Source organism: Marmota monax, unplaced genomic scaffold (assembly GCF_021218885.2).
Source record: "Marmota monax isolate L192 unplaced genomic scaffold, Marmota_monax_Labrador192_F-V1.1 WCK01_AAM20220418_F8-fsc00037, whole genome shotgun sequence".
In the NCBI taxonomy this organism is placed as follows: Eukaryota; Metazoa; Chordata; class Mammalia; order Rodentia; family Sciuridae; genus Marmota; species Marmota monax.
In genome coordinates, this window is record NW_026693245.1 from 1643659 (window position 1) to 1669466 (window position 25808).

Consider the following 25808-nt stretch of genomic DNA (forward strand, 5'->3'; position numbering starts at 1 on the left):
AGCAAGAAGGAAAGAAGAAACTGGAGGAGGTCAGGCCTCCATTGCTGTGAGGCAAGGAAGCGCTTGACCAGATGCTCAGTGTGTGTGGTTTTCCAGCCACCCCTGGGCTTTGGAAACAAGTTTGTGACAGGCACACAATGGTAGCTAAGATTGCGGTGGGTGAGTGTCCCGTGACACCCTGCGAGAGGACGTCTCACACTGCATGCTGGAGCCGCCCACCAGGCGTTTCCTTGCCAGTTCAGGACAGGGCAGGACCATGTGGGCCTATTCTGCCCAGCTTTAGCCCACAGTCCCCAGGTGGCTGTCTTTCATCATTCCCTTAGGCACTGAAGTGCTGGTTCACTGGCTTGTTTCAAAAACAAAAGTCAAAAACTTAATGTTCTGGAAATCTTGGGGTGTCTTTGGAAATTAAATGGAAATTTGTAAGATTAACACATATTATTTGAGAATCATTGTCTGTATCTTGAAAGATCTTTCACACATGTTATTTAAAATTAATGGAAAGTCTTCACATCTAATTTATTCATTCAGACTCATTGGCCTGGTGAGAACTATTAGGTCTCTTCTAGTTCACTTTTTTTTTTTTTTTTTGCCTAAGTGTTGTTTTTCAATTCGAAATAATAAATGTTGGTAAGAAGTAATATGTTTAGTCTCTAAGCCTTGTATTAAAATAGTTGGACAGCTGGGCACGGTGGCACATACCTGTAACCCCAGCTGTTTGGGAGGCTAAGGCAGGAGGATTGTGAGTTCAAGGCCAGCCTCAGCAACTTAGCAAGGCCCTAAACAACTCAGTGAAACCCTGTCTCTAAATAAAATACCAAAAAGGGCTGGCAATGTGGCTCAGCGGTTGAGTGCCCCTGGGTTTCATCCCCAGTCCTTGCCCTGCCCAAAATTTGTTGGACAGTTCGTTTATACAAAGCATGCTCTACATGTCAAACAAATGCAAATAGAATTATAATTTTAACCTTATATTTCTGTTATTTTTCAAGTCTTTATGGAGCAGAGATTCTATTTTCTTAGAGCACCATTGTCCAGTGGACATATAAGCCACATAAACAATTAAACATTTTCCAATAGCTATATTTAAAAGTGTCGAAATTAATTTCACAAAAATGAGTTTTATATAAATATATATATAAACATATATATATATAAATATATATAAATATATATTTAGCCCAGTATATCCAAAATGTTATGATTTCAACATACAAAGTCTCAAAATTATTGAGGTACCTGACATTGTTTATTTCATACTAAGTTTTTGAAATCTGGTGTATAAGTAACTTCAGACAATAACTCAGTTTGCACTAGTCGAATGCCCTCTTTGCTTTGCCTGTTTGTTTTGTTGTTGTTGTTGTTTATTTTGCTTTTTTCTTTGCTGGGAATGGAACCCAGGGCCTCCTGCATCCTGAACACAGCCTCTGCACTGAGCTACATCCCCAGTGCTGGCTTTTGTTGTTGAATTTAGGATCAGTAAACTTCTGGTAAATGTTTTAGGCTTTGCCCATGTATCGTGAAATCAGTTACAGACAATTCATGGCTCTGTTCCAATAAAACTTTATTTATAAAAACAGGTGGCAGGCCGGATGTAGCTCTCAGGTTGTCCTGTGCCAGCCCCTGCTTTGACTATATGTATTATCTCAGTTGGGTTTTAATCCTCAGAAGTTGATTTCTATTTTGGTCTGCTATCAATATAGCTATTGTGTTGAATTTCATTCAGGAATATTCAGGAAATATGACCAGGAAATAAACTTCATTGTTAAATGATGAATGCTTTGGAACTGCAGGAATTCTCCTCCCCCTTCCTGAACTTGCACCTTGCAGGAAGAGCAGTGTGGTACATCGTGTTGACTTACATGCCATTCTGCCTGGATTGGAGTCTCCACTGTGTTGGGCATGAACTCTGTGATCATAGACAAATTAATTCACCTCTCTGTGCTTCAGGTTGAGTGTAAAATGGGGGTAACAGTAATGCCTATGCCATAGAGTTGCTAAGATTAAATAAAAGCTAGCTTAGTGCTGGACATAGTCCTTAGCACGCGTTAGCCTTCGTTTTTACAGCTGTCACTAGTGCTGCTGCTCACAGGACTTCTTGTGACATCACTATCAGCAGAATTAGTGCAGCTGTCAGCACCACCACCACTACCACTGCAGAGATCTGTGAATAGAAGCCAATCCATGTCGATGGAGACAGCCATCCACAGGTGATCATGGTGACCACTTTGTACTTAAACCTGCCCCTGAAGGAGAGGCACTGCTACAGTCTAGGGTACCTTAGCAGGATCTGCAAGGATTCTAACATTGAGAAGATTTGGGTCCCTGTTGCCCTCTGCCCTGGTAAATGCTATGTGATGTGTCTCTGGTTACTTACATTCTGTCGGCTGTTTGCAAACACTGAGAGCTACCTTGCCCTCCTCACAGGGTAGCAGCAAGAAGCAAACGACATCATCATGTACGGAGAGTAGCCTGTAGGTTATAAAGTGTTACACAAATGATAACCAATAGCATTTCCCAAATGGGTCCCTTTCTTTGCTTTATATCACAAGCTTAATTTTATCATCATGGACTGATGTAATTCCTAGGGTGATTCTAAAGATTAAATGAGACAGTACATGTAGAAGTACTTAGTCCAGTGGCAGAAACAGTCTCTGCTCAATGACTAGGTAGCTGTTATTTTTATTATTAAATTTTCAGTTTAAGACTTAGCAGATTATCATAATCCATCTCTTCAGATTTTCATCATTTGGACTAGAAACATTATTAAATGACCTTGTTAATGGTATGACAGATGAACTCCCAAATTTCATATTCCAGAATGTAATAGGAAAAATCTGAGAGTTAAATCCCTATTCTTCCCATCATCAGTAATTACTTTCTGACTGAGAGACTGATATGCCAAACTAATACTGAATGAACACTGACACTTTATAAACCAATGGCGGGAGACCTGCAGTATGGTCTTTCCCAGGGATGTGCCTTGTCAGGAGCCAGGTTTTCACGGAGGTAGAGGTGGGCGGCACATGCAGGGGTTGGAGAGCTGGGTGTTGGAGTGGTCATCTTCAATTCACTGTGCTTCTGACACCCGCCACCAAAAGTGTAGGACCATGAAACAGAGTCCTTGGGGGCAGAGGAGGAGGTATTGACTGGAAACACTCATGCTGGGACCCTGTGGTTCTGCTTTTTTATTTCTTTTCATGTCCTGAAAGTTGGATAAGGAAAAACTATAAACTAGAAACCTCTTACAGGTCCATCAATGGGGATCTGATCAAATGTGTTCTGGTAATGGCAAGTTTGCGGCTGGGAAAAGACAGACCCAGGAGTCTTGACAAGGATTCTGTAGGACTCCCTTAGGTGTTAGGGGCAAGGGTGGAATGTTTTTATTTACATTTTTAAAAACCAAAGTGTGTTCCTCTGCACACCTATGAAGATGCCCATGTGCACACACATACACATATTCTATTTATGCATGCTTAGAACACATCCAGAAGGAGACACAAAAAAAAAAAACTGGGAAGAATGGTTTTCTCTAGGAGAGCTGTGGGGTTTTTACTATCGATACTTTCTATATATCCTCATTTGAAAACAAATGCTTTGCATGCTTTTTTCTTTCATTTACCAGCAGTAAATTAGTTAATGACAAAAAAAGAGACAACTTTAGTCTTTTGCATCCATTCTCATTAAATTGTGTACCAAAATACTCCTTCATCACATCTGGCCACCAATCTCTTTCCCATAGAAATGCATGCCAGTCCCACCCTGTAAATAATTGGAAAAAAGCATAGGGTATGGAGCTGTTTGGGGGCATGTTCTCTACAGACCCATCTTGAGGACTGATTGAGTCTTATGACCAGCAATAACCCACGTCCTTTACCTTCTTAGCCCTGCTGGCCCCAGGACCCTGGAATGTTCTGCTGTTGTTTTCATGAAAGTCAATGGAACCTAGTTAAATAGAATTCATTTTTCTCCAGTTTTCTTGCAAAAGGCTCATTCCAATGAGAGAGAAGCCTGGTCCCCACCATCTGCCACCTGGTTATTTAATTGTTCACATGAAGGAGTTTGCATGGACATGAGTTTTCAGCTCAGTTGGTAAATATGAGAAAGTGCACTAGCTGGATCATATATTAAGGCTTTGAGCTTTGTTAAAAAACTGTCTTCCTAGTTGACTGTGCATTTCACGTTACTGACAGCTATGAGCGAGAATTCCCATTGCTATGTATCCTTCCAGCATTTGGTATTGTCTGTTTTCTGGATTTTAATGTTTTAGTAGGTATGCAGTGGTGCCTCCTTGTTGTTTTGACTGATAATTGCCTAATCACAGGTGATGTTGAGCATCTTTTCATGTACTGATCAGCCACCTACAGATCTCATTTGGGGAAGTATCTGTTCAGGTAATTTGCCCATGTTTTAAATTGGGTTGTTTTCATACTGTGGAGTTTTAGTGTTCTTTGTATATTTTTGATAGTCTTTTTTCAGGTGTGTATTTTTCCAGTATTTTCTAGTCTACTGTTTAATTTTTCGTTTTCCTAACAGTGTCCTAGAAAAGGTTCTTAATTTGAATGAAATTCAACTTACCAGTTTTTCCTTTCATGTACAATACTTTTGGTATTGTATTTTTAAATCATCACTGAATCCATGGTCACTAGATTATCTCCTGTGTTTTCTTCAAAGAGTTTTGTGCTTTCCATTATACAAACAGGTTTATAATCCATTTGCAGTTAGTTTTTACAAATGTTATAATGCCTGCATATGGATTCTTTTTCTTGCATATTGATTTCTGGTTATTCCAGCACCATTTATTAAAAAGACTATCCTCCTCCTCTTAATTGCCTTTGCTCATTTGTCAAAAATCAGTTGACTATAGTTGTGTAGACTCACATACTTTTTAAGCAGCAAAAAACCATTTTCATTTCTTGAAAACCTGTTTCACAGACAAAACATGTCTGTTAACCAAACATGTACATTAGAAGCAAGTACAAATAGAACCACAATTTTTCTGATGCAACACAGCAGCCTTAGTGTGTACCTGATCTGCCAGTTCTGTATGCCAGGCAGTTCCAGGCCATGAAGGAAAGTGTGAGCATGGTCACTCTGAGCAATTCAAGGGAGGGGGAGATTGCAGATGACCCAGTTGCATGCTCAGGCAGTGATATTATGGAGGAGGGACCATTTGAGAGACACCTTGAAAGTCCAGCGGACTCCAGAGTTAGAAGGAGGACTTTTCTGGTGGAGAGGCTACTTCCGCTGAGGTGAAGACAGGAAGTGAGTGGTGAATCCAGAAACTAGAATGAACTATAATTGAACTAAAATGCAGGGTTTGTGATTGAGTGGAAAGGCAGATTGGAGCCATGCTTCAGGGACCTTGGACATGAAGTTTGAGTTGGCGTGTGCTTGGTGTTTGTGAAGGGTCTGGTGTGACCAGGCTGGGCCTCAGGAAAGAGGAATGTGCATATGTGCATATCTTCTGTGTTCACCCTCTTCCTTGTAAGGAGCAGGTGGGTCTGTGTGGCTCTGTGGTGAGCAGGCAGCTTCCAGCTTCAGGGGGACCAGGTTTTCCTTGCTTAGGTGATAACTGTTCTGGGGCCAGGGGTGTGGCTGAAGGCTGTCCTTGCTGAGTGAGAAATTTCCATACTCTGTAATCTGACCTCCAGGACTGACTCACAGCTCCACTTTTGCAAGTCATGTAACCATTTAGCTTCCTGTTCTCACCTGGGGGGGTTGCCTTTTCTGCAGGGAAAATTAGTTTCTGCCTCTTTTCTGGAAATGTGAAAATTAGCAAGTGGCAACAACTGTGTAAAATGTTTAACAGCCCCGGAGTGAAATGACTGATGTAAGTACAAAGGGCCTTTGTCCCTTGTTTAATTGGCTTTTGTTTACTGCCTGTTCAAGGTCAGGGAAATTATATTGCTGCTTTAGTAACCAGGCTTTGAAACACTGTTCAAAGCATGATAAACTTCTTATCTGATAATATTTATTCCTTCTCTGCTTTTGTGGGTTTGATGTGGCTAAGAAAGCAAATAGAGATTGCGATGACCTGCAGGGTCCTCCGAATTAGTCAGAGGCGTGATCAGAGTTCCTGGGTGAGACTTCGAAGCCATTGTAGGACCTGGGATGATATTTTATTAGTGTAATGTAATTGACTTGCGGTAAGTTCTTATGGAATCCTCAACTTATTAAAGCTGAAGAGGGATTTCCAGAAAGTAAGGTAGGTTTGGTTGCACTTAAAATTGAAAGGGGGAACAAAATACAAATATACCGAATATATAAAATGCTCTCTGTAAGGCTAGTTGCAGTATTTCTCTGTCCCATGATATTTACCTATCAAAATAAAAATCATGTAATGGTTCAATTTACTAAATAATCAGCATGTTTTATATTTCTTAGAATCATGGGGAGCAGTCCTCATAATATGTGTTGTAAAGTGTTTCACATGAATTAGGTCAAGATTCATTTTAAAATATAAGGGAAAGTAGAATTCTTAATTTTAGAAAGTTATGCTGTTTACTTTGAAAAAACAATTGACCAAGGTGGAGGGAAGGTTTAAGTGTTACAAGAGAGTTTTAAAAATGTCTTCTTGAATAAACCTCTAGGGCTGCCAGAACTGTGGGTGTCCTGCTGTGGTCTTTGTCTGGCTCTCTAGGGCCATTTGTGAGCTCAGGGCCTCCTGGACACCAGCTCAGGACTCAGTGCCATTTTGCATTCTAAGCAGCTAAGCAGTGTGGAGCCCTGCAGCCTGGGTGTCAGGTCCAGGCCAGGGCTGACTTGGCTTTGATGCATCCCGTACACTTAAGTGGTTGCTCCATCTGTGGAAGGCTTTCAATAATTTTTTTTTTTTTTTAGATGATGATGGACCTTGATTTTATTCATTTATTTATATGTGGTGCTGGGAATCAAACCCAGTGCCTCACACATTCGAGGCAAGCACTCTACCGCTAAGCCACAACCCCAGCCCCTCAATAAATATTTTTAATGGATTAAAATAATTAGGTTTTCTTTTACATAACCATCAAGATGGGATCATATTTAAATATTTAGACTTGGAATAAATTACCTCCCCAGAAAAGAAGGAAAGGACTCCTCTTAGAAATAAATTGTTAGAAACACCCTTAACAATGTATCAAGTTGCAATGAGCATTTGTTATTAAAGCAAAAGCAGTCATTGTTAAATATGTTGTCACATGTGGCGGCTGCAGTTGGAGAGTGCCCTTCTGTTCACCCTTGGGATCCAGTTAGCTTGAAAGTCTGCCCTTGGCAGATGCCCAAGGGGCGCACAGAGATGCAAGTGAAGTCAAACCACAGTGGGTCAAAGAAGAACTTCTGCATTCCATGTCAGTTATCTGAAGCTGAGGTGCAAATAAGGATGCCATTCATGAGAGGGCTGGAGCTGGATTTGCTTGGAGTTTGCTGTTTGATCTTCCGAGGTTTCCTTGTTCAGAAGTCTTTTCTGCATACTGACATTTGGCTAAACTCACAACATAGGGAACCGGTTTCCTATCCTTGTCACTGTAGCTCTTCAAATTTTGGTCTCCCCTCCCCCCTACCCCCTCCCCTTTTGTTTTTGATTTTTAGAGATGGAGACTTGCTGTGTTGTCCAGGCTGGCATCTTCTTACCTCAGCCACCTGGGTAGATGGGCTCCAGGTGCCAGTCAGGGAGCCCCCACCAAAATTGGGATTTTAATGCTGTACTTCTGAGTTAACATCCCCAGCCCTTTTGGGAAATTTTTATTTGAGACAGGGTTTCTGAATCACCCAGGGTAGCATAAAATTTGTGATCTTCCTGCCTAGCTACCTGAGTAGCTAGGATTGCAGGTGTGTGTCACCATGCCTAGCTATCTAGATTCCGCCTCATGCTTCCCCTGAAGAAGTATGTATCCTTTTGAAAGTTATATCCTAAGAAAGCATGCCCTGTTTTTAGAAATATGCTGATAGGAAAATAGGTTTGATGTGTACAAGTTTGATTGACATTCAGTACTAGTTTTCAAAAATGCAGAACTCTTTGATATACGTTCTCCATCATTTGATTTATTTTTGTCTTTTGGAGTTGGGGATTGAACCAATGGCCATTACCACTGAACAATCTAATTATTCAATTTTAGCAATATTAAATCCCTTGAATAAGCCATTTTCCTTATTGGCCTGCAGTTTTCTTATCTACCCACCCAAAAGCCACAAAATGGAATAAAATTACCCACCTAAACCATCAGTCAAGTTTGTGTGTTACAATGCTATCTATGTTGAAGGATTTCTATCAGCACCTCATTCTCATAAACAAAACAAAAGCAGCCTGTAGTTCCTGCAGGGCTGCTAAGCAAGGATCTGAAATTCCTTCAATTTCAAAGTTGTTGAGAATTTGAAATTCAAGAATTTAAAGTCAAGAATTTGAAATCTCTTCCTGAAATTAAAGGACTTGAAATTGAAAGGTTTGAAATTCCTTCAGTTTCAGAATTGTTGAATAAGAAATAGCAGATCTTTGAGGCTAGAATAATAGAATTATCTTTTTTAAAAAAGCATTAATGTTTTTAAACATTTATGATTATTTTAGACTTAATAATATATCCTTTATAAAGAAATTGAGCCATCTGTTGATTAACCTATATGAAAATTCATTCTGAGATTAAGGCAAAATAAAATAACCTAGTTAACAATAGCTACTGTTGAAAATTAAATTCAACTTAGATATTTTTGTCAGCCAAGGCAAAATGGGCAATACAGTACATTTTCTTTCTTTTTCTTTTTTTTTTTAATTCCCCTCTCAATCACCATATTTAATTTCACTTTATTTTAGCCTGCCTTAATTCCTCTTGGCCCATGGTAAGTTATAAGTTAAGTTAATTACAGTCAACTATATAGTGATCAGTTTATACATTTATAGTCGGATAAAGCACACCATTTCTTCTAGAGAAAATTATTTTTTTCCCTTCAAACTGATTTTTAAAAAGTGACCCTGAAGATCCTTTTTAGGGACAGTGGATGATAGCAGGGTGAAATGAGAATCTACTTCCTGTCAGCCCTGTCTCCTTACTCAGCAAGCCCTCCCCTCTCTGTGAGGCGAAAGGTATTGAGTATTGTTCTCTTCCAGAGGCTGTGGGCCTTGGAGGGTCTCACCTCAGCCATAGTGTTGGATCTCCCCCATCATCACCTGAAATGCTTTCTTGCACTATAGAACTTAATCATGTGTGTGTGAGATTCCTGCCTTCAGAGAGTAGAGGGAGGTCTCCCTGAAGTCCTAGCTGGCACTGGTGATGAATCCAGTGTGGCAGGCTGGATTCTCACCCATCTCCTTTCCTGCCTTCCTCCCAGGGTTCCCAGGTTGATATTCTCAAATGCTGAAAAGGCAGCAGAACATGGCAGTCCACATGTCTTCTTTCATAAGCCAGACTGACCTCCCCTCACCATAGACAGGTGTCGTGCTTCTTACAGTCACTATGCAATATTTATGAAATTAAGGAAGGCTGGGTAACATTCAGGGCAGTCAGATTCAATAAATGCATGCACTCTGTCTTCTTGGATGTAAACCACCCTCTCTGGTCTTTGTGTCCCCTCTGTCCCCAGTTGTCAACATAACTGGGGACAGAGGTTCTTTATATAAATTTTAAGCAGCAGGAGATGAGATTTGCCGCAATTGTGTTTTTTTGTTTTGTTTTGTTTTTATGGAGAGTTTAGTGTGCTCAGTTATCAATTGTTTGTTTTTGTCTAGTATTTCCTGTCTTTTTTTGGTTTCAGATTATAGAACTAGAAGCTTTTCAAATTTTTTTGTTTGTTTGGATTCAATTACCGCTAGTGTAAATTGAAGCTAAATATATTTGATCATCTCCGGGACATAAACTTCCTCTTAAGCCCCTCCCTTCTTGCCATTTTAAATGCCTCAGTGTCGCCCTGGCCTTTAACACACTCTTTTCTTTTAAGACTTTTTGAGATAGAATTCACTGATCAGATAGTTGACTCATTTAAAATGTGCAATTCGGGGATTTAAAAAGTCCCCACATATGTGAAACCATTATCATAGTCAGTTTTGGAACATGTTCATCCTCTCACGGAGAACCCCCCTGATTCTCTAGCTGTCTACCCTCCTATATGGACCCCTATCTCATCCATCAGTCCATCATTAATATACTTTCTAGAGATTTCCCAATTCTGGACATTTCATTTCATATGAATGAAATCATATGACAGGTGGTCTTTGGTGATTGGCTTCTTTCATTTGGCATGATGTTGTTATATTGTAGCATATTTCTGTAACATGAAGGTGCTGTGTGGGGGTGGCCTTTGTATTCTTGGGTTCCTTATGCATGAACTCAACCAACTGTGGATTGAAAATAATTTGGACAAAAAAAAACTGTATCTGTACTGAATGTGTATGGATTTTTTCCTTGTCCTTATTCTCTAGCATTTTAGCATATGATTTAAAGTATAGGGGAGCTTGTAGGTTATATGAAAATACTATGCCATTTTATATAAGGGACTTGAGCATCTGAGACTTTGGGTATTCACAGGGGGTCCTGGTCCCTTTCCCACTCACAGATGCCAGTAGACAACCATATACCATTAGATGGGTGTGTACCATATTTGCTTTATCCATTCATCAGTTGATTGACATTCTCTTGTTTCTTGTGACTTTCCCAGTATCCCTTCTGACAACCTTTTACACTCTCCTGTTCTTTTTCTTTCTTCCATTCCAAAGTTCATCCTGTGTCTGATTTTTTCCCATTGTAACAATTATTATTTTGAAATGTCTCCAAAGATACAAAGTATTGGAATTTTTCCTTTTTATCTATGTGACTATTTCCTTCTATTAGTGCAGTCTGATTTTTTTTCTATCCCTTTTTTTAAGCTACCTCTTCCTGCCACCACCCATAGCAGCACCCCCAACTCAGTAATGACTTAGCACTAGCATGTCTTTCCTGCTTTTCTGCATGACATTATCTAGATGTGTATATTCATGTGCACATCCAAAGATGGGGCAGGTGTTGTGGTGAAGGGCCATTGCTGCTTTTGTGAAATGAGCTTAGCTTCTTTTTCTCAGTAAAACCTTATGTAAGGGCCCAAAGTCAACTAACATGTCTTTCATTTGGATTTACTTCTTAATAGCTGCTATTTTTCCTGGTGTGCATGGTTTTGAAGTGGACTCTGCTGTCCCTCTGATGATGGTCTTGTTCCCAGTGTTGTATATGTGGACACGGGGATTCCTTCTGCAGCACAGGTCTGACCTTGTCTGTGGCCAGTGGCTCTTGAACACAGCACCATCCATTTTGAGCACACCTTCAGCCCAGGTCCCTCCCAGACTGAAGACTGAGCTGGGCAGGTTCTTTCTCTGCTTCACAGCATTTGTTCCTGCTCTTTCTGAGTGGAGCCCCCTTCCTCCAAGCTCTGGTTCCAGTCCACACGCTGCCATTAGCCTTTCAGTAGACTTTTCTCTCCTTTGTTCCCAAGGAACTTAATTTGTGTTAAAGATACAAATTATCTTTAATGTGGTATAATACTGGGCTTCCTGCCATGTGAGTGGTAGTGTTTTCATACAGGGCACCCCCCTAAACTTCAGGGTCCTGGAAAACAAAATCCAGCCTCCTACCCTTTTGTGTATCTTCCCTAGGAACCTGGAAACCTTGCACACAGTAGGTGTTTAATAACTATTCACTAACCAGATCCAGCTGGGACTCCTGTGACCATAATTGCCTGGGGGGTAGAGCTGTTCCTTCCAAAATCCAACCTATTTGTCACCATCCAAAGGTCACTGTTAGCACACCACAGGCAGTCTTTGTTGGGGCAAACTCCCGCTCTGGAAAACTAGTTACCAGTCCAGACTGGAGTGCATTAGCAAAGTTTTGAAAAGCTAAAAGCCTTTAAGTTGCTTCTTGTCCAGCCTCCAGCTGTGACATCTTTGAAAGTTAAATTCACCAGAAAAGGAAGTTGCCCCGCAAAAAGAGAAGCACCAATGGAAAGCCAGGCTTGCCCGTCTCGTGATTGCGGGGTGGGTTGCTCAGGGCGACAGTCAGCCTGTAGATCCCCCATCCCCTGGTTAAATTGCTGGGAAGGGGCCAAAGGACAATGGTGATGGGAGTCTGGCAATAGCAGCCGCTCCCAGCGACTGTTTCCCTCCCCTCCATGAGCTGTATCAAATCCTACAGCCACACCACACTAATTAGCCCGAGAGTGGAAAGGGGTTGTCATGGCGACCGGGCACTTTTTAAAGCGCAGGAATGGTGTTCATTATTGTTCCGTGTCTTTCGCTGTGGGGAAAAGGTCAGTGTGGCAGTTGTTTTCCATATGAATTTTGGCCTGAGAGCCCAACCGAAGGTGGAATGTCCCTGGGAGAGCCTGGAAGATGGTAAGTGCGCACAGCAAACTTCCTGGAGGGGGAGGCCCTTCCAATAATACCTTTCAGGCTGTTTTAATAGCTCGAGCGCTAACTAAGGAATTGTGCGGACTTTTTCAACTAGAGGCTGGAGGAGAAAGTATTTAAAGAAATTTTTTGCATCAGTTGCAGCCAGAGCTACAGATTTTTGGAAGCTGGAGATTTTGAATTAAACTCTGAGGCTCAGATGATTAGCTCCTAAATGTGGGTTTCTCTGATATGACGAACTTAACAAAAGTTGCATAATTCAGATGCTTTATTCAGTGTTCGTTTGGTATCTCTTCACTATCCTTTGTAGATTGTTACTGGTTCAGATTATATCCCCAAGTTAAATAGAACAGAAGCAGCAGAACCAAATAACTTCAAAACAAGTTACTTAACCTCTACCCTCATTTTTAAAACCTGAGACCCGGCCTAAGGTCTGCCAGGAGTCATTTTGTTTCCATATTTTATGCTTCTCTTACTTTTCTAAGGATAGTTCAATCTAGACTAAAAATCAGAGAGCCCCAATTCTTAATCAGATAGCTCCAGCTCTTTGACTGTTTGCCCTGATTTCTTGGCTGCATTGGTCAGAATACTGCTAAGTAAAGACGACTTGGCCAGTGTTTGTATAAGAAATTTTTGAGAGGAGTCAGCCTGCTAGAAGACAGCAGCTATTCCATCAAAAACTGTCAGAGGGTGTGCAGAGCATTCTTTAAGTTTAGTTTTTGTTAGTTTTGGAAGTGTGCAGGATATCATGGCTTTAAGCCTCATTTTGTGTTAGTGACTGACCGCATTTGCTAAAGACCACAGATTAAGCTCCTTGCATTTTTTGTACCTTTTAGCAATAGCATCCTTTGGTTCTGTTTTACAGTCCCTTTATTCAAGGTCGTGCGGAATAACAAAATAAAAGTTAATTAAAGGGGATGGGGTGGTTGGATTAAAAAATGAATTGCTGTTCAAAAAGCTGTAAATGAGGAATGACCCACTTTTTTCTCTTTATCCTAAAAGAAACTATTGTCCTGGAAGCAATGCCAATTTGTTTGGCAGCTGAGCAGAGAAGAGAGCACATTTCAGATGCTTAGTCTTGATTTGATTTCCTGTCTTTAATTTGTATGTTCTTGGGCTCACTGTGTCTAGTATGGGACTCACAATAAATGCGATATTTGACTAGAAACTGAGGAAATTTAAATTCTTTTTGTCTCTTTTATGCACTGGCCAGCATTACTGGTCCCCTTTTCCCCATCCCTCCGTGAGCGCGCGTGCGTGAGTGTGTGTGTGTGTGTGTGTGTGTGTATGTTTCCCCCTCACTTTCACTATATTCTGTAACTTTAAAATGCTCTTAAATTGAAGTTCAAAAAGTAAAACAAAGGGATATTTATGATACATTAGATTCTTTGGAAATGGATAGATTTTAAAATGGTGGTACATTCATGATACTTGTGAGATAGGTATTTGAACATGGATATTTATGTTAAGAAATTATTGGTAAGTTTTAAGGTATAATGGTGTTATTAAAATATGATATATACTAAAATATTTACAAATGAGATGGTATGAAGTTTGGAACTCTCTTGAAAACAGAGGGAGAGGATGAAAGCAGGCTCCTGAAGGGGGAGGGCTAGCTGGCATGGTCGTTGAGGAGAGGTGGTACATCCACTGGGGTTCATTTTCTAGCCTGTGTTTTTGTGTATTTTGTTCAAAATTCTACAGTTATGTGTGCACACTCGTGAAAGGCAGTGGTGAGGATGGCCATATCAGCACCGTCTTATCTGACTGTGTCATCTTGCTGCATCTCGCCTTTCTTGTGCTTTAGATGCCAGACCAGTTTGACCAGGCAGTTGTGCTAAACCAGCTGCGGTACTCCGGGATGCTGGAGACGGTGCGGATTCGCAAAGCCGGGTATGCGGTCCGAAGACCCTTTCAGGATTTTTACAAAAGGCAAGAGAGAGCTCAATGGATAGTCCTCTTTTCTTTTCAAAGGGGTGGGAGAAAACAAGTAACCCTAGCTCAAGGTGACAGTGCCCATCTCTGCATTGCAGGTATAAAGTGCTCATGAGGAACCTGGCTCTGCCGGAGGATGTCCGGGGCAAGTGCACAGCACTACTGCAGCTCTACGACGCCTCCAACAGCGAGTGGCAGCTGGGGAAGACCAAGGTACAGTGGCAGAGGACAGTCAAACACCAGAGACATGTAGGGTGATGCCCGTGAGGCGTAGTGTTCCAAGATACTGCTCACCATTAGCTTTTTAGTATTTGGAAAAAGCTCATGTTACCATATCCACTGCCATCTTTTGTCTTCCAAACACTGGAAGTTTTATGTGAAGTCCTTGACTCCTCAAGGACAGTGTTTCCTCAGGAGACACACTGAAACATCTCGTCCCAACTTTTCTCCTGTATGTTCAAGCAGAAGACACATGTTGGCTGGTGAGTGTCTCAGGGTCACAAATGGACGAGGCAGCTCCCAAATTTCCAGAAATGAACCCCCACACCCCCACACCCCCACGCCCCAACCATTCTAACTTTCTGTAACTGAATGTTGGATGGTGTTGCTGCTACCGCAGCAGCTGCTGTGCAAGAGCCAGCAGGCAGTTTGGAATTCTGCAGGTTGCCAAAAGCTCGGTCCAGACAGTGAGAAGTAAAATCTGCTTTGGAACATGTTGCAGTGGCAGAGGCTTTAAGCCGCTTATGCTGGACAGAGATAAGTAGGAAGCAGTCTAGCCTGAACACCAAAAATCAGCCATGAAATCAATTGAACGACCTCTTCTCCTATGTCAGGGAATTGCCAAAACCTCACTTGTTCCCCACTCCCCTCCAGGGCCTTATCACATGGGAAAGACACAAATATGACTCCGCACACAGAAATGCAGGCAGTGGAGGTTATCTCTCCAAAGAGCTCGTCCTCCCGCCTGATCCTCCCACCCCTACACATGCAATGCAATGTGACCTGGGGCCTCTCACAGGCCAGGCAAGCACCCCATCTGCAGCTGCACCTCGGCCCTCAGAATTGCATTTGTAATGTCGATATTTTTATGCACATATAAGTTTTTAAAGCCAAGATCTCTGATTATAATCATTTAACAGGTGTGAACAGAGGGTTTCCCCACAGCTGCACAGTGGTGCAAACCTGTAATCCCAGGGACTTTAGAGGCTGAAACAGGATGATCACAAGTTTGAGGCCAGTCTGGGCAATTTAGCAAGGACCTGTCTGAAAATAAAAAAACAAAAAGAGCTGGGAATATAGCCAAATGGTAAAGCAGCCCTTCAAGGACCTGGGCTTGATACATTGTTATACAAATAGAGTGGAGGGATTTCCTCCTCATAGCAGAATAACCTTTATCCGACTTTCCTGAATCATCCTTTCTTGTCTTCCCGAGATTGAAGGGACTGGTGCTGGACCATGAACTACGTGTCCTGGCCCACAGTGAGATAAACCTTTAGAAACTCCAATAGCAATTTTATAGTAATTTTATGCCTATTGAATCTAGTATAATAACAAAAATAATGAGATTTGCATCTTTTATATACACATATACATATATATTTTCTTATTATTTTTGCAAAACTGGCAATTGATTGAACTGAGGTTGCTCTACCACTGAGCTACATCTCCAACCCTTTTAAGTTTTATTTTGAGATAGGGTCTTGCTGAGTTATTGAGGCTGGCCTCAAAATAATGATCCTCCTGCCTTAGTCTCCTGAGCAGCTAGGATTGCAGGTGTGTGCCACTGTGCCCAGCCTTTTGTATATATTTATACCAAAAAATATATTTATTTTTATTGGATTTCACAAACATATTACTCCATGGCAGGCGGGAAGTTTAAAAAGCACTTTTCTAGAAAACATGACCCTATGAATTTGCAGTAGACAAAAAGAAAAGGAAAAAGCCTTGCCCACAAACAACAGCCCTGACTCAGAGATGCCTTCCTTCCCCCAACCAAGTTCCTTTCTTCTGACGTGCAACTTCCTCCTGGGCAGGTCTTCCTTCGGGAATCCTTGGAGCAGAAGCTGGAGAAACAACGGGAAGAAGAAGTTACTCGGGCAGCCATGGTGATCCGGGCCCACATCTTGGGCTATTTGGCACGGTAAGAGCCATGCCAAGGGGAGAGGGCCTGTAAGGGGCTGTGTGTGGCTCCATTGGGGTAGCCTGAGTCATTAGCATGGAGGGGTGTCCCAGGTCAGGCCTCTTAAGTAGCCACACCAGCAGCCCAAGCCCAGTAAGCCTGACCTGGGCGGAAGCAGGAAAGAGTACATGCCACTTTTTGACATCTCGGTTGCAATTCTCATTAGAGGATTCTACCAAGATGCCTAAATTATTTGCCTAGTTGCACTGCATCCTATGCTGAAGCCACAGCACCTCTGTTTACTTTGGTATTGCAGGTTAACTATACCTTGTCCAAAATGCATGGGACCAGAAAAATTTCAGATTCCAGAATTTTTGGATTTTGGCATGTTTGCATGCACTGTACTGGTTGAGCATTCTAATGTGACACTCTGAAATCTAAAATGCTCCAGAATCTGATTGTCTTTTTGTTGCAGTGCTAAGGATTAAACCCAGGGCCTCCCACATGCTAAGCATGCCCTCCACATAAAGAACCCAAAACTTTTTGAGCATTGTGTCAGCACTAGTTTCAGGTTTTTAGAAGAGGGATGCCCACCCTGTGTCATTTTTGTCCATGCATTCTCTAGTTGTTTGGGGAAGGAGGCACCTCCTTTTAACTGCATTTTAGTTCTCTCCACTATGTGTAATAGCGGGCCACGTGAAGCTTCACACAACCACATTTTCTGAAATAGAGCATTTTCTGAAATAGAGTGCTCTCTATGATGGTATTTTGCTTTGTTTGTTTTCATATGAGCAGGAGAATATATCATATCTACTTGGGTTCTGTTTACCCAGCTTCCTGCCGGGCAATTTGAAGTCAGTGTTAGGGGTTCTGTGTTTATTTAGACAAGATAGTGATAGAGTTCTTACTTGTTTTGTTTATTATTCTTTTGTTTTCTTCTGTTTTGATTTAGCCAAAGGGCCTCCTTGTTCTCTCCAGTCTCCTAATGAAAGTATCTGATGAGAGTACCATTTCAAAACTAAGTTCTCTCCTCTTGTCTTGAAGCCTTAATGAAGCTCATTTGAATAACTCACACCTCATTACTTCAACTGCTGTTCTTTTCCTTTGCAGAAAGCAATACAGAAAGGTCCTTTGTGGTGTAGTGACAATACAGAAGAATTATAGAGCCTTCCTTCTAAGGAAGAGATTTTTGCACCTGAAAAAAGCAGCCATAGTGTTCCAGAAGCAACTCAGAGGCCAGCTTGCCCGGAGACTTTACAGACAACTGCTGGCAGAGAAGCGGGAGCAAGAAGAAAAGAGGAAGCGGGAGGAAGAAGAAAAGAAAAAACAGGAGGAAGAGGAAAGGTGCGATGTCTTTCTTCCTTGGATGAAACAATAGGACACATTTTGAGTTTTATGCTCAATCTCTCTCAAGAATTCCCAGTGGACACTGCAGAACCTACTATTGAAACAAACAGGGATTCTTGGCATCTGGAATGTAAAATTCCTTGGCAGTATTTGAAGCCCAGTTCTGTGCATATTTCTGTTCACACATAGAATAGGGACCATGCCAAAGGCAGAGGCTACATTCTTCATATTTCTTAACTTGCATTTAGCAGAGCTTTTTAAAAGTTACATTTTGCTGGATGTGGTGGTGTACACCTGTAATCCCAGCTACTCAGGAGGCTGAGACAGGAGCATTGCAAGTTCAAAGCCAGCCTCAGCAACTAGCAAGGCCTTAAGCAATTAAACTGTCTTAAAATTAAAAAATAAAAAGGGTTAGGGAAGTGGCTAAGTGGTTGAGTGCCCCTGGGTGTAATTCCTGGTACCTAAATAAATAAAAAATAAAATTACATCTTGGACTGGGGATATAACTAAGTGGTAGAGCTCTTACCTAGCATGAACAAGGCCCTGGGTTCCACCAAAAAAAAAAAAAAAAAGTAGATTTTGCTGAAAAATCATTCTACAATTATTATGATTTTTATCTTCTTTTCTCTTTTCCATTTTTAGAGAAAAAGAGAGAATGAGAAGAGAAGCAGAGCTCCGTGCCCAGCAGGTGATGATTACTGTAACAGTTTGGCCTCTCCCTTATTTGCTTCCCTCCCACTGCAAACACTGAGTGTAGGAATCAAAACTGGGGGTGGGGGGGTGGGGGATAGGTAGATAGGTAGAAGGAAAGAACAGCTTGAGGAAATGTTTATGGTTCATTTTCTTACATGTTTCCATTGGGGAAAGCTTTGTGGTTGTCAAATTTTATTGTGATCACAACAGCATAGTTTCTTGAAGCCAAGGAAAACCCTGTGTTAATTTGCTAGGATTGATGTAATTGTATACCAGACAGGGTGGATTAAACAATGGAAACTGAGTTTCTTACAGTTTTGGAGGGTGGGAGTCCAGGATCAGGCTTGGTTTTTCCTGAGGCCTCATATCTTGGACTTGCTGATGGCCACCTTCTCGCTGTGTCCTCACATGGGCTTTCCTCTATGTTTGCACGTCCAAGGTGTCTATGTGTCCTTATGACTTCTTATAAGGGCACCATCAGGTCAGATGTGGACCCACTCTAAGAGCCTTCACCGCTCTATATGTGCTGTCTCCAAGTACAGTCACATCCTGAGGTGTTGAGCAGTACAGAGGCACAGTTCAGGTCATGGCGATCATATTTCATCATAGTTCCAAAGAAGGAAGATGCTTGTGGGTTTTGGTAGTGTGACATTCTAAAACCTACCTTCCCATTGTATTCAGGAGGAAGAAGCCAGGAAGCAGCGAGAGCTGGCGGCCTTGCAAAAGAGTCGCAAGGAAGCCGAACTGACCCGGGAGCTGGAGAAGCAGAAGGAAAACAAGCAGGTGGAAGAGATCCTGCGCCTGGAGAAAGAGATTGAGGACCTGCAGCGCATGAAGGAGCGGCAGGAGCTGTCCCTGACCCAGGCCTCCCTGCAGAAGCTGCAGCAGCTGCGGGATGAGGAGCTCCGGCGCCTGGAGGACGAGGCGTGCCGGGCTGCGCAGGAGTTCCTCGAGTCCCTCAACTTCGACGAGATCGACGAGTGCGTGCGGAACATCGAGCGGTCCCTGTCCGTGGGCAGCGAGTTTTCTGGCGAGCTCAGTGAACTTGCCGAGAATGCAAGCGCCGAGAAGCCCAACTTCAACTTCAGCCAGCCCTATCCCGAGGAGGAGGTGGATGAGGGTTTTGAGGCCGACGATGACGCCTTCAAGGACTCCCCCAACCCCAGTGAGCACGGCCACTCGGATCAGCGGACAAGTGGCATCCGGACCAGCGACGATTCCTCCGAGGAAGACCCCTACATGAATGACACAGTGGTGCCCACCAGCCCCAGCGCAGACAGCACGGTGCTGCTCGCCCCCTCTGTGCATGACTCGTCCAGTGGCGAGTCCACCTACTGCATGCCCCAGAACACTGGAGATCTGCCCTCCCCGGACGGCGACTATGACTACGACCAGGATGACTACGAGGATGGCGCCATCACCTCTGGCAGCAGCGTGACCTTCTCCAATTCCTATGGCAGCCAGTGGTCCCCAGACTACCGGTGCTCCGTGGGGACGTACAACAGCTCTGGGGCTTACCGGTTCAGCTCCGAAGGGGCGCAGTCCTCGGTGAGTAGCCCGGGATGTGGAAGCGCTCCACCCTCTCACCCCCTTGTCATCTGTCCCCTTAAGACACACGTCTAGAACCAAAGAAGGTAATTAAACCCCTTTCTCTTTCCAAAGGCCATTTGAATTATAAGTGATACTTTAATGTGCTGGTGATGGTTGGAGCCCAAAGCCCAGAACTGAATTTTGCCCAGGACCTTCGAAAACAGGCATTTTAAATGGAGCCTTAGGTTTGCTTTGCTGCAGACACACCCCAAACTGGAATCAAACTAGCCATGGGCATATTGAGAACTTTCTTTACAGTAACTTCACAATCCACACCACACTATGTGATGTTATCTTGTACTGGTTGTAAGGGAGGAACTTTTGAGTTTAAATATGCTCTTTCCAGTTTCTAATGTTATTTATAGTTTACTTTCATTTTTCCCCCTTTGATCATGCATTAAATGCTGTCTTTACTTTCTAAGACTTGAAAATGTTTTAGCATAGTAATTTAAAGGAGATTTAACTCTTGCATGGTTTGATTAAAATTATACCCTTAAAGAACAGTGCTCTTTTTAGAATCAAGCCTTTGGATTAAAGTATATCTTGTTTTTTTAGGTTTCAGTTCAACTGACAGTTTGACCTTAAAAATTAGTATTTTGTTATTCTGAATTCCTTTGCCACACTCCATTGTAATGTTATGAGCTGAGAGTGAACTTTTTGATCTGTCATTTTTTGATGTTTACCTATGCTGGCATTTTCATTGCTTGATTTCCATCCTTTCTCAACATTAATGTTCTGTCTCTTTTCCTCTTTCTCTAGTTTGAAGATAGCGAAGAAGACTTTGACTCCAGGTTCGATACAGATGACGAACTTTCTTACCGGCGTGACTCTGTGTATAGCTGTGTCACACTGCCTTACTTCCACAGCTTTCTGTACATGAAAGGTATGACCTACAGCCCCAGAGCCTGGGCCAGGGTACAGCAGTGGGAAATGGATTTTGCCTTCCTTGAACTGGTTGATGGACCTGGGAAAGCCACTCCATTGTGCCTCTCCTTGGAGTTATATGGCTTAAGCAAATGGGAACACCGTGCTGGGTTGGCTTAAGGATGGTTGTGGTCCTGCTATGATGAGCATGGCTCTGGCACCCCTGGTTTGGTCCACAGTGATAGGACAAAGAGTTTGCAACCACTGAGTTCATTTTCAGCCCCTCTCTCCTGTCTGTTGCTGCCCCCTCTCACTCATTCTCTTTCTCTCACACATACAAAAACAAATGTGTGTGTTGTTACTGCTAGAAGTAACAGACTGCATTTCCTCATGCACAGGGTGTTAGAGAACCTAAAAAGGTGATGCTCTGGGGAGCAAGGATTAAAGATATGACAGGGCCACAGTTTGCTTAAACTGCTTACAGCACCCACTTCCTGAAGAGGATTTTCCTTTAATTGCTATTAAATGCTGAATATACTATATTAGACTTTAGCCCTTGGGAACCCTGAGCCTTATACCATTTGGAAAATGTTTTACTTAGGACCTGGTACTCGTGCCTTGTTCCTATTCCTGGCTCTCCCGGCCCCTCAGGGGAAGGCATAAAGAAAAACTGTTTGGTAGGAGTTTTACTTGAGTGGCCAAGAGGGAACCCTCATTTCCCACATGATCCTGGACTCGATGGGAAAGTCAAGAACGTGGGGACAGAGCAGAAGAGGAACCAGCCTCCCCTGGTGGTGTCTGACTCTGCTGCCCTTTCTTTTCTCTCCTTTTCCTGCTTTCCCCCATCAAGTGTTTTGTCTTCTCTAGTCCGTGTGTGTGTGTGTGTGTGTGTGTGTATGTGTGTGTGTGGTGCTGGGGATTGAACCCAGGGCCTTGTGCATGCAAGGCAAGCACTCTACCAACTGAGCTATATCCCCAGCCCCTCCAGTCCTTTTCTTCACTTTTTTTTCTAGTGCTATTTCCTTCTTTCATTCTTCCATTTTCTCCTCTTCTTTCCCTTGAGAAACTTTTATTCTGCCTCCTTTCCCTATTTCCTCTTGATTTTTGTTTGTGTAGTTTTTGCTTTGGGATGCTTTCTTTCCTTTCCAGTTTGTTTCTCGGCTCTTGGCATATTTATCTTTTCCATATGTCATCTTTTGCCCTCCTTAATATTTTCTTCTGCCTTTCCTGTGGTTTTCTTTTCATTTGATTTATTTTTGCTAGGTCTGCTGCCTTTGTAAAACAGGAGTCTGATGATTAATATCAGTCCTTCTCTTTAAGTTCTTCATCCTCTGCCTCAGATCCAAAGTGCTCACAAAACCCCCACCAGGTTTGATTTAGGGGAGACTTGCCTGAAGTCACGGGGGATCTTAATCAAGACGTGTACCCACATTGGAACCCCTGATATGGGAAAATATGTAATCACAAATCAGAACCTAATGATCCAATCAATGTTTAATCATGGCATCTAAAGATTTTCTTAGACATTTCTCAGGTAGAATAAATATAAGCTTTTTATTGATATAATTCCTTCCCCAAATTAATTTCTAGTTCTCTAAATTTGCTTTAAAATCTCCTATAATATCACAGTTGATTGCAGTATTGGCATTGAAGCTGGGCACAGTGGCACACACATAATCCCAGCTACTCAGGAGGCTGAGGAAGGATGATCACAAGTTCAAGGCCAGCCCGAGCAGCTTAGTAAGACCTGTGTGAACATAAATAATCTAAAGGACTAGGGGTGTAGCTCAGTGGTAGAATACTCCCTGAATCAATCCTCAGTACCACAGCAACAAAACAGGCAAACAGCTAAAAATACGTGGCTATGTGGCTTTGGTTTATTACATTGTTGTCTGACTAAAACTAAACGATTAGAAAAAGTAGAAAGTAGAACATTTAAATCAGAATTCATAGAGGTAACTATTTTGGAGTATCTCTTAATAAAGTACATTACTGATTAAATATAGCATCAATTAATTTTTATCAAACTCTTGAATAAAATAATGCCCAGAATTTTCAGAGAAACCATAAAAAAAGAAAATACAGTCAGCACTTTGTACTCATGGGCAAGGAGGAGGTTTCACCAGCCAAATAGCTTACTAAAGGTGTTTGCAGTTAGGAAATTAACAGCATTGATCAAATTCTCTATGTGATGCTGTATCAGAAGAACATGTAGAATCCCGAGGGAGGGCTATCACTGGTACTTCTGAGAACAGAGGAGTGACAGGTTCCACACCAGTGGTGAGGGCTGCTGTGGCGACTAATGCTGTCTTTGACACAGCTGAGGGTGAATGCGATCATTTAACGAACAGAACAACTTTGTACTACAGTTTTCCTTTGGACTTGTTTTGAAAAACCCAGATTAAAGTCACAAATCAAAAAATAGTAATAATGTTTCACTGGGAGTCCTTGGCAAGTTTGCTGTTGGTTAGGAAACAGCTCTGGAGTGTGACCACACAGGGATCTCAGCCAGACAAGCAGAGAGCACTTCAGAGGTGAAGAAAGCCGGCATCTGTGCACTGCAGCAAAGCCAGGGGACTTCCACCACCTCGTTGGTTCTAGTCAGAGGGTTGGTTACACAACCATTGTCCCAGTCCTTGAGGAAAGATCTCGTTTTCCAATCTATAAAGTATTATTTTTGCTTATTTAACTATCCATGTCAAATATCTCTTATTACTGGGTGATCAAAGATTGAAATATGGGAAGTCTCATAATAAAGTGTTGAAGTAGATTCTGTCCTTCAGTATACTAGTTAAAACAGGTTTTTAAACAGTCATGGTATAATGTCACTCTTAAGCATCCTCAGGGAATCTATAATACTAAGATAAAATTGTCCTGCGGAAAGGACATTGAAATTTTTTTTAATTCTGTGAAAGATAGTATCTGCATATTCTTTTAATTTCAGCTAGAAAGTTTACTACTACACAAATTTAAGCTGAACTTTCTCTTTTAATGTCCAATTTCTCGGCTTTTTTTTTTAATAATGTCATCTTATAGCTTCTCCTTTAAGCCATTTTCAGATAATGCTCTTTGAAAAAACCATGTTTATACATGTATACCATATATTTTTTAAATTCTTTATTTATTTATTTTGTGGTGCTAGGAATTGAACCCAGGGCCTCCTGGGCAAGCCCTCTGCTACTGAGCTATCGCCCTCAAACACCATATTTTCTTGTTCTTTGTTAGACTTTATCACCAAATGATGGAATTCTTGTTCCACATTGACCAGATGTGGAAGGAAACATATAAAGGATACCATCTTAAAATAACTTCCCCACTTTTTGGGGCATTTGGAAGCCACCATTATCCATACACAGAAATGGTTCTAGACTCATTCCTGGGTGGGAGTGTCAATTCTTAGTTGCCTTTCTGTGTGCTCCGTACAGTCTTCTCAGCTCAGTGAGTCAGCGCTGTTTAGTCCGTCAGGAGGGGCACCCAGCTGCTGTGAGACTGGAGCCAGCATCTCCAGCCTTCCGTGAAGGGTTTCTGAGTGCAGCTCAGCCAGGCAAGGTTAAAGACTGTCTGTGCCTTGAGACCTGTTACAGAAATTGTCGTCCCATGTGATTGACTTCTTAAACCTTTTCCTTTAAAACTTCCTCTTGGGGCAACAGGTGGCTTAATGAACTCCTGGAAGCGCCGCTGGTGTGTCCTCAAGGACGAAACCTTCCTGTGGTTCCGCTCCAAGCAGGAGGCCCTCAAGCAAGGATGGCTGCACAAAAAAGGCGGTGGCTCCTCCACCCTGTCCAGGAGAAACTGGAAGAAGCGCTGGTTTGTCCTCCGCCAGTCCAAGCTCATGTACTTTGAAAATGACAGCGAGGAGAAGCTCAAGGGCACCTTGGAAGTCAGGACAGCCAAGTAAGTAGATGAGCCTGGGTGTGGCCCTTGGGCGGTGCTGTGCACTGCTTGCTAATTTGCGCCAAATGATAGAGTGCTCCCTTGTGCACGTTTCTTGCAGTTAAGAGGCTCCACTAGGTGTTGAGTCTGATAATTCTGTTCAGTGCATTGAATTAGTAGGAATTTAAGACTTTGTGAATAATTTGCCTTTTGTGGTTACGCTCAGACATAAGTCTCTCATTGGGAAGGTGGCCCCTTGAATGTACAGTTAACCCACTGGAATTATGTTCGCATGCAGGAAAAATGGTGTGAATCTGCAGCAGTTGGTTGAGAGTCCTTTCATGGGTTACCTTGGCACTTTGAATTCTTCCTCGCTCTGGCTATTAGCCAGCAGTTTAATTAGCTAAGTTGGGAGCAGACTGCCAGTGTTGTGAAATGGGTCATCTATCTTCTACCTGTGTCCTCAATGCTAGCCCTTCCCATTCCCAGCAATAAGAGGAACAAGACTGGCCTTTGAGTCCCATGGAACCACTCTCTCAGCCACCCTTTAGAGAACCAAGGCTTTGGATTATCAAGGGACTGTTGTTTTTGTTAAAAACTAAATAATGTTATTAGAAAATATCGTTGATGCTAAGGGTACCTTATCTTCTTGGGTACTCAGGTACTAGGTAAACTTGTTTAAGAGCGATCTGTGGCTGTACTCCACTCAAAACTGAGCGACTATAAATATTTAAGAAAGTGGTAAAGTAAACTTGGAAAGATCAAATTAACCCCGAAGTCATACAACTTAAAAATGAAATGTTGTTTCTCATCAGCCAGCATCAGCAACTTCAGAAAATTACTCATGGGCAATGGAAAGTTGAATGACTCAGAGAGGAAGGTCTTTATGTATTGGCTTTAGGACAAATCATGAGTGCACAGAGCAGCACATTGGACATTTCCAGGCTGCTTCTTTGGGCTTACTAGGAACCAGTCTAGGTGTTTTGGAAATTCAGGTGCGAGTCCTACAGCAAGTGTCCACAGCATGGCACAGCCCTGCCAGCCTCA

General features: G+C 42.3%; 1 protein-coding gene across 1 annotated transcript in view; it reads left to right on the top strand.

The window, feature by feature from the left end:
- The window catches only part of Myo10 (myosin X), a 204821-nt gene that overhangs the window by 154339 nt on the left and 24674 nt on the right, over positions 1–25808 (top strand). The window contains exons 20-27 of the mRNA XM_046456288.2: positions 14148–14272; positions 14374–14488; positions 16309–16415; positions 17505–17738; positions 18384–18429; positions 19116–19982; positions 20784–20907; positions 24539–24782. Of these exons, the coding sequence (XP_046312244.1) occupies positions 14148–14272; positions 14374–14488; positions 16309–16415; positions 17505–17738; positions 18384–18429; positions 19116–19982; positions 20784–20907; positions 24539–24782 (1862 nt within the window). The remainder of the gene's footprint in view (positions 1–14147; positions 14273–14373; positions 14489–16308; positions 16416–17504; positions 17739–18383; positions 18430–19115; positions 19983–20783; positions 20908–24538; positions 24783–25808) is intronic.